At 42.2% G+C, this 9,491-nt stretch overlaps 1 protein-coding gene across 1 annotated transcript; it reads right to left on the reverse strand.

Annotated features, from left to right (window-relative positions):
* Positions 1-5,504: 5,504 nt before the first annotated feature.
* Positions 5,505-7,450, reverse strand: LOC143888843 (uncharacterized). Its single transcript, XM_077393237.1, has 2 exons — positions 6,746-7,450; positions 5,505-6,680 (listed from the first exon to the last, which is right to left on the reverse strand). Exons 1-2 carry the CDS (start codon positions 7,448-7,450, stop codon positions 5,505-5,507), a joined length of 1,881 nt encoding a protein of 626 aa, XP_077249352.1.
* Between the last annotated feature and the right edge of the window lie 2,041 nt (positions 7,451-9,491).

Raw genomic sequence — 9,491 nt, forward strand, 5'->3', positions numbered from 1 at the left:
ATGGTTCTACTCAAAATCTTGCTCCATCACTGCCATCTGCTAATGCTGGAACTAAGCTAAAAGCCTAACAACCTCTGAACTCTGCTCTGCTTTGCCTTTGTTCACAGGAGCCACAAATTCTCCGCCTCTCCGAGCTTTTTTTTTATCACCCTGGCTTTTGGAGGAATATTAATTAAACAAGACTCTGAAAACTGACATTGACTCAACAAAGGAAAGACTTTGACAAACCACGAATGAGACAATGACTAACACATGACTCGCACACTAAGAGAGACTGAAATCTGCTTCTTAAACTGATAAGTGTTTTAAAATGGTAAAAGTCAACCACTCTTAGAATCTTTTGAATACCGTGCTTAAAAGGTGCTTCAACCCCTTTTCGGTATTTCCGTCATGGTTATTATCCCTTCAGATTGCTCGGTTTCAACCTCTCTAACTCAAAGAGTACCAAAAGAAGTCTTGTTGACACTCACTCAGACATTTAAAGAAGAACCAAAGAGAAAACAAAAGTTCAACCGGCTTCTAGAAAGCTTTGTCCTTCATGAAGTCCTTGCCATGACCAAATCGCCATTTTGGGTTTTTGATTTAGTGGACCGCACGCCTTAATTTTTGCCTGGACTGTCTGCCTTTGTAGATTTTCCATCCAGCAAGCTCAGCACCCTGATTTTTGCCTAAGTTGCCCTTTCGGATTTTCAACTTAGCGGGTGAATGACCCTAACTTTTGCCTAGACCGCCCTTTCAGATTTTCAGTCTAGCGGGTCTAAAACTCCATCATTTTTCTTTCTTTCCATTTTTTTTTTACAAACCGGGGCCCAAAATATACCAGAAGGACTTTCAGGCAGGCTTAGGTTCAAACAGGTTAGACTTTGGTATGTTTGCATGCATTTGGACCGAATCTGGACCTCCCAGATTGCCTACATATCCCCAAAGAAATTGGGAATCAAGTCACGCGTAGTTCGGGTTTAAAATCTTTTATGACGAAAGTCATAAAAGATGCCCCTGGTTTAAGTTTAACAAAGAAATTTTGACTTTGTCTCTGGCTCAAAGGTGTTTTTAGCAGAAAGGGTTTCCATCATTCATTTCTCTTTTTTTTTTAGGCCCAAAGGGTTTGCAAATGGTTTAAAACATTTGGGATATTGGCTTGAAGCTCAAATCGTCCAAGGATGGCCTCCTGGTGTACTTAAGCATACTATTTTTTTAATTTATCCAGGTTTGTAGGTTCATTTAATTTTTCTCCATTTTCATTGAGGAGTCTTACGGCTTTTCCAGGCAGGACTTCATCAACGATGTAAGGACCAGACCAGTTTGGCCTGAACTTTCCTCTTGGGTCAAATACCGGTGCCTTATAGGACTTCAATATAAGATCTCCAGCCTTCAAATCTCGGACACGAACTTTCTTGTTGAAAGCTCTCTCAATCCGCCTCTGATATCCCTGGATATGATACAAGGCTCTCAGCCTCTTCTCATCTATCATCTGCAGCTCATCATGTCTTGCCTTCGCCCACTCTGACTCTGGCAGGTTAGCCTCCATCATTACCCTCAAAGACGGGATTCTTAATTCAACTGGTAAAACAACTTCCATTCCGTACACCAAAGAATATGGAGTCACACCTGTTGAAGACCTGATCGATGTCCTATAAGCCCATGAGGCATAAGAGAGTTTATTTGACCAGTCCTTGTAAGTCTCGGTCATCTTACTGATAATGACTTTAATATTCTTATTTGCTGCTTCAACGGCTCCATTCGTCTGCGGCCTATAAGGAGACGACTTGTGATGTCTTATCTTGAACTCTTCACATAGGTGTAACACCTCTTTCTTGAAATGCGACCCATTATCTGAAATCAGCTCGTGAGGTACTCCGTATCTGCAAATAATGTTGGCACGGATGAACTTCGCAACTGTATTCGAAGTGATGGAAGCATAAGATGCAGCCTCTATACACTTCGTAAAGTAGTAAATGGCAACCAAAATATACTCATGTCCGCTGGATGACTTCGGAAATACTTTCCCAATGATATCTATTCCCCATACTGAAAAGGTCACGGCGAAGTCAAAGAGTGCAACTTCGAAGGGGGAATATGGATAAGATTTGCATAGACTTGACACTTATGGCATTTCTTCACAAATGCAAAGCAGTCTGCTTCCATTGTGGGCCAATAGAATCAAAGTCTCAAAATCTTTCTAGACAATATTTTTCCATTCATATGAGGTTCACAAACCCCTTCGTGAGTCTGCTCAATGAGTTCTGCAGCTTTATATTCATCAACACAAAGGAGTTGTATGCCATCAAATGACCTTCTGTACAGCTCTTCCCCACAAATGATGAAGTTAACAGCTAACTTCTGAAGAGTCTTCCTTTCTTTGCTTGAAGCTTCTGGAGGATGTCCTTTGCCTGAAATGAGATTTCTGATATATGTATACCAAGGCTTCCCATCTGGACACCTATCTGAAATCTCTATAGCATTCACGTGCGCAGGAGCCCATTGCAGTCTGATGGCTAACGGTTGAACTTCCATTGTAGCAGAAATATCTAACATCGAGGCCAGAGTAGCCAAAGCATCAGCAAAATGATTTCTGGTCCTTGACAAGTGAGTAAATGTGACGCTCCTGAATTTCTGGACCAGAGATTCCAAATATGCATTATAAGGGATCAATTTATCTTCTCGAGTTTTTCACTGTCCATTAATTTGTCAAATGATCAGAATGGAATCTCCAAACACATTGATGTCCTGAATCTGCAAAGCCAAGGCTGCTTCGAGTCCGGCAATACAAGCTTCATATTCTGCCATGTTATTGGTGCACTCAAACTGCAACTTGATAGAGATAGGAATATCCTCCTTTCGAGGGGATATAAGCACAGCTCCTACTCCCTGTCCTCGATTATTGACAGCTCCATCAAAGTACATAAGCCACCTAGTACTCAGAGTTTCTTCTTCAATATCCATTATCTCTTCGTCAGGAAAATCGGCTTTCAGAACAGCATTCTCCTCAACTGGAGCATCAGCCAATTGCTCAGCTATAACCCGTCCTTTAACTGATTTATGAGTGACATAAGTGATGTCGAACTCAGACAGTAACAACAACCACCTTGCAGTCCTTCCTGTATGGGCGGGTTTTTCAAACAAGTACTTTAGAGGATCCATTCGCGAAAGCAGAAGAACCTTGCTTGACAGCAAATAATGTCTAAGCTTTTGGGTGGCCCAAACTAATGCTAGACAAGTCTTCTCCAAAACAGTGTACTTTAATTCATACTCAAGCATCTTCTTGCTGATGTAGTAAATGGGCCTCTCCTTTTTAGTTTCTGGATCCTGCTGAGCAAGCATGCAACCCATCGCTGTATCTGTGATAGATAAGTACAACAACAACGGTTGGCCTGAAATGACATGTGATAGAACAAGGGGTAAGGATAGGCACTGCTTCACTTTTTCAAAGGCCTCCTGACATTCTGCATTCCACTTTTTCGAGGAATTCTTCTTCAGAATCTTGAAAATGGGTTCACACATCATCATCAGATGTGCTATGAACCGTATCTGATACTGAACTTTTCCAAGAAAATCTCGGATCTGCTTTTCTATTTTAGGCGGCTGCATTTCTTGGATCGCCTTGATCTTTTGTGGGTCCACCTCTATTCCTGTTTCGCTGACCATAAACCCCAAGAGTTTTCCGAACGTAACGCCAAACACACATTTACTCGGGTTCAGGCGAAGCTTATACTTCCTGATTCTTTCGAAGAATTTTCTTAACGCAACTGTGTGCTCAGGCCGAGTCTTTCCCTTTATGATCATGTCATCAACGTAAACCTCAACCTATTTGTGAACCATATCATGAAGAAGAGTTGTAGCGGCCCTCTGATATGTAGCACCAGCATTTTTCAAACCAAACGGCATCACCCTGTAGCAGTAAGTACCCCACTGAGTAATAAACACTGTCTTTATCATGTCTTCAGGTGCCATCTTAATCTGATTGTAACCTGAGAACCCATCCATAAAGGATAAAAGAGCATGTCCAGCAGTGTTATCCACCAGGAGATCAATGTATGGAGGAGGAAAGTTATCTTTAGGACTTGCATCGTTCAGGTCTCGAAAAGCAACACACATTCTGACTTTCCCGTCCTTTTTGGGTACCGGTACTATGTTCGCGAGCCATTCAGGATATTCCACCACTTGGATGAATTTTACTTCTAACAATTTCTTCACTTCTTCATAGACTTTCAACTCCCATTCTGTTTTGAACTTTCAGAGTTTTTACTTCTTTGACTTGGCGCCAGGGATTAAGGGTAATCTGTGCTGAACAATTTCCTCGCTTAATCCTGGCATGTCATCATATGACCAAGCAAAAACTTCATTGAACTCTTTAAGCAGGGTGATCAAATCCTCGCGCTCTTCAGGAGATAAAGTCTTGCCAATCTTTATTTCCCGAATTAAGGTTTCGTCACCGATGTTTACAGTTTCAACTTCCTCATCAAGTGGTTTTGCTCGGCGACTCTCCTCCTGTTGGATCATATGTCTAATTTCAGGGGGAGTTTCTCCAGCATCCCTGTCAGATGGGGAGTCTTGATTGTTATTATTAAAATTATCAGATTTTAAAGCAGATTCAGTAGATGATATAGACATAGAGACAGGAATGTACACAGAAGAAGAATCCTTTATTTCATTGAAATTTGAATCAAATACATCAGAAGATGAATTACCCTCATTGGGGTTTACAATGAACTTTGGAGTCATTTTTACAGACTCGATGGATATGTTGACACCAGTGTCAACTGGCTCAGAACTATGTGAAAAAGCAGCATCAGATGCTTTATTAGGAACAATCCCCAGCTCAATCTCACCGGAAGAAGAAGAACCGCCACCGACCTCAGGAGAATAGTCCTCTATGATACCTGCATCAAAAGACTCATCAGAAGAAATGGACTCTGAATCAAACTCGGAAACTGACACATACTTACGGACAACTTACTCTTCTGAAGGGATACGATTGTACTGGAAAATAACCTGGGGGAGGATTTGAGAAGTCCAGTTAGTCAGAGGTTCCTCAGTCGGGATGATAAGGCGAGATGGGTCTAGTATCAGCTGGCTCCTGTCAATTACGGCCACAGTCTGTGACCCTTCTTGGAAAAGTGAATTCAGAAGGCTCGGCTCTATGTGCTCGGCCCAGTCAATCTCAGACTCTATCTCTGCAATCTGCATACCCACTGGCTCATCTTCTAGCTCAAGATCAAAGAAAATCTCGAACCCCGGAAGCATCTGCCCTGTGTTCTCATCTATCCATGTCTTAATAAAGCCACAGAAAGGGAAACCTGCGCCCTCTTTTCGGAACCGGCCATTCATCGTCTAATCAATGGGTGCCATTGGTAACCCCAAGCCCCGACGACGGTTTTCTGCCCACTTCAGCATTAACTGCTTCATCTCTCTGATTTCTTTCTCTGTAGGTTTGTATCCCAGCCCGAACAAACCATTGAACGCTTTGAACACCGGAAACTCAGTCAAACCCTGATGATATTTGCCTAATCCAGCACCTGGATATACCCCTGCCGGTGAATCATCCTGATGACATTCGAATTCGTACTGGTTAGGAAATAAATTTCCTCATTCATAGCTTCTTCAAAAGTGATCGTAGTCACCTCTAGTGAAAACCCAGTCAAACTTACATCTTCAAATTTTCCCGCAGTCAAGTCTGGAGTAATCTGACCTATCTCGAGATCTGGATCACCCTTTACAGTTATCACCTTGCTCCTGCGAACAAACTTCAGCTTTTGGTGAAGAGTAGACGGAACAACCCCCACCTTGTGCATCCATGGACGGCCAAGTAACAATAAGAATGAAGCCTTAATATCTAAGACTTGGAATTCTATCTCGAAGTCCTCTCCTCCAATCTGTATCTCAGTGACCAGAGTCCCGATTACATCTCTGCGAGTGCCATCATATGCCAGAATACCCTGCTCGGATGGAATAAAGCTCTCAGGACCGAACCCAAGGGTTGTTACGGTGCTTAATGGGCAAACATTCAGCGCAGGGCCATTGTCAACCAACACCTCTGGCACCTTCTTGTTACAGATGACTGTGATTTTAAGAGGTTTGGTATGGTCTCGACCCTCAGGAGGTAAATCATCATCAGAAAATGACAATGTCTTTGCTGCTCTAGCCATGGCTACGAGGCTGACAAGCTCATCGGGTGTGGTGTTAATAGAGACTTGTGCTGCATTAAGCTCTCGAAGGACTAGCTTTCTGTGCTTTGATGAGGCCATAAGTAAACCCCATACTGAGATATTAGCCTGAGTCTTTTTCAGCTGCTTTAACAGGCTCTCATCTTTTTCATCTGTGCTCACTTTATTCTGCCTCTGATTTTCTGCGTTTCTTGCAACTTCTGCCGGATTTTCTACACTCAATTCTGGAGGTTTGAATACTCGCCCACCTCTTGTCATGTGATGCAATTCGTCACATTGGTCGTCTAGCAATAGCAGTTCATCTTCCTCTATTCTGAAAACATACGGTGCATTACTGACATTTTTCTGTTCAAAGTTTTCCATCCTTAGAACATAGGTGGCTTCCTTTGCCTTTTCCATACCAACATTCTGAAGCGCATATGACTGGGATGAAGACAACTCAGCAATCTCAGCATCGTCAAACGACAGCACGTAAGGCTCTTTTTCTCTGAATTCTCTGAGCTCCTCATCGTCAAACTTCAAAACATATTTATCTGATGTGACCAAATGAGAGCAGAGGGATCAAGGATGTGCTCATCTACAAAGATGGCATTAGTAGCAGGAGGAGAAATAGCACGATTGTTAGGAAGAGGATTCTGAGTAGTATTCAGCCTTTCAACTGCAAGTTCATCTTTATCGATCATGTTCTGAATCGCGTGCTTCAAAGCCAAACAGTTCTCAGTCATATGCCCCGGGCCTATGTGATATTCACAGTATTGATCCCTTCTCCAGTTTTCAGGCAGTGGATTAAGTACGAGCTTGATATCCGGAAGTCTGATCTTCTTGTCTCTGATCAACTTCTTAAGTATCATGGGCAGTGGATACGGTAATGGGTCAAACTGTCTGAACTGCTTCTTTATCGCTGGTCTAGTAACTTCTGCAACAGGCTTGGCCACTGGTCTGGTATAACTGACTGTTTGTACTTCCTTCGGTTGGATCATAGGCCTCTTCCCTTCTCGGACATCAGATAGAGTGTTGGCTCTAAGGCCCTTAGCAATAGCATCCTCGATCTGGGTGCCAGTCTTAATCAAGTGATCAAAATTCTGATAGTGCTGCGGTGCCATGAAGTGAAAGTACTGTGGAGACAAGCTCTTGAGGACCAACTTTATCTGGTCTTCTTCTGTCATTATCTGGCCCAGTTGAGCAGACTTGCACCTCCAGCGCCTGATGAAAGATGTGAATGTCTCCTGAGGATTCTGCTTCAATTGCTTCAGATCTCTTTTAGTGACCTCAATCCCTTCTTCCATAGAGAATTGTTCAACAAACTGGCTAGAGATTTCTTCCAATGTCCTAATCTCTTCGAGTTTCAATCTCAAAAATCATCTTTTGGCCACCCCTATAAGAGACATGGGAAACAAATGGACCATCTGCTCTCGACTTAGGCCATGCTGCTAAGAAAGAGTGATGAACCACCTGGCGTGGTTTCTCGGACACCCAGTTCCATCATATTTATCGTAGTCTGGTGCCTTGAACTTAGGTGGGAATATGGCATTGGGGGACATCAGAAATTCAGAAATATCAAATCGCTTGGACGTTTGAACTTTCATGCTCTCAATGTCACGAGCCATCTTCTCATACATATCAAACAACTCTTTTTCTTTATTTATCTGAGTGACAAAATATTCCTCGGCATATTGCTCCTCCAGATCGATCTCTACGAGAGAGATGACTGGTCTGGTGAGGTTAGGAGATATGGCCGGAGGAGGTTGAATGGCGGGATCTCTAGAAGTAGAGACCTTTTCAGTATTCTGATTTTTCAGATGAGTCACTTCATCTTTCAGCCTTGCTATATCTCGACACATATTTCTCAACATCTCTTGTATAACTATCATGGGGTCTACTGGGTCAGTAGCCATTTGGTTCACTTCGAAAGAACCTGACGACTCTGGTGAAGATGGTAAAGGTATTGTTGGTGACACAGTGGGATCAAAGTGACGAACAAGCCTAGACACTAAGGTAGGTCTAGACCAGGTAGGTATAACCTGGGAGTCCTTTTTTGGAGCGATGGTTGCTATCTTTCAGAATCTTGATTGAAAGTTAACAAACTAGATTAAAATGATTGACAAATGAAATAAGATAGTTTGCACCAATAGAGAGAAAAGAAAAACAAATATCCTTTGTATTGACTACATTGACAGGTTACAACGCCAGCGATTGGTTACATATAGAATGATGAAACTATGAATCGCTGACTGTCTATAACATGTATCAAGTAAAATTCCTTTCTTTAAATTTTCATCAATAATGAAATCAGATTTACAATCTTTGACTCTGATTATATTCAAGTAAAACAAATGAAGATAATAAAGAAATGATAATCTCATGCCGAAGATCCTCAAAGCTCTGCAAACCGAGCTCTTTTACCTGTGAGCTTTCCCGGTAACTCCCCACGTCGGACCTTAGATGTTAAGGCAAACCTCTTTTCCACGACCTTATTTCTCCAAGCAGCTACGATGGTGTTGATAAGATCATGAGACAATTTTTCACAAGAAGAAGGTGTTACAGTTCCGGGAGAACATGGATATCCCGTGATCTGATGAAGCAAACGGGTTGGTGCATAAAATGTTGACTTTTCTAAACCCATGAGGTACACAAATTGATATGGGTAAGTGCTAGTGATAACTTGTAAGCAAGAATGACTCACACAACAAAACTGACTTTTTTCCACATGCTGTAACCAATTACATCACTCATCAATGGATTGCGGTTGGTTGGCCATTGGTTGCCAGGACGGGAAATTTTTCAGGGTGTACTTGTTGTGGCTTTTTGGCTGGAGGATAGTGAGTTTTTCACAAAGCCATACGTATAACAATTTGACACACCCATAGAAACTATTTTGAACTTTTTGATGGTCAATACGGTCTAGTCCAGAAAAGATTTCTGCAAGCATAATAGGAACATGATTCCTTCCTTTGCTAATTTGGTCTGCTACACCGAGCAAAGCCAACGGGCAGCACGAGAGTCTCCACGAATGACATGACGTGCAAGAACTCCAAAGATTAAGGCGTTACGCCGACAATTCTGAAAATGGGAGTTAGCAGGGTCAATGTTCTTGGAAAAGAGTTTAATGAGATCATAAACTTCTACGTATGTGCCCTTGAAACAAGGTAGAGCATCAACAATATCATTTTTGAATAGCTCACAGAAAAGGAAAATAGGGGAGTCCATGCTTGAAGGTTGAATCCAGAGTCCTTCAAGTGGGATCTCTAATAAGGGGCACCAATCTTCAAAGATTGGACAAAATTCAAAGGGACCAAATTGAAACACATGAAGGGTGGGATCCCAAAA

This window comes from Tasmannia lanceolata, unplaced genomic scaffold (assembly GCF_043159265.1).
Source record: "Tasmannia lanceolata isolate RefF3 unplaced genomic scaffold, GAP_Taslan_0.1 ptg000012l, whole genome shotgun sequence".
NCBI classification, from domain to species: domain Eukaryota; kingdom Viridiplantae; phylum Streptophyta; class Magnoliopsida; order Canellales; family Winteraceae; genus Tasmannia; species Tasmannia lanceolata.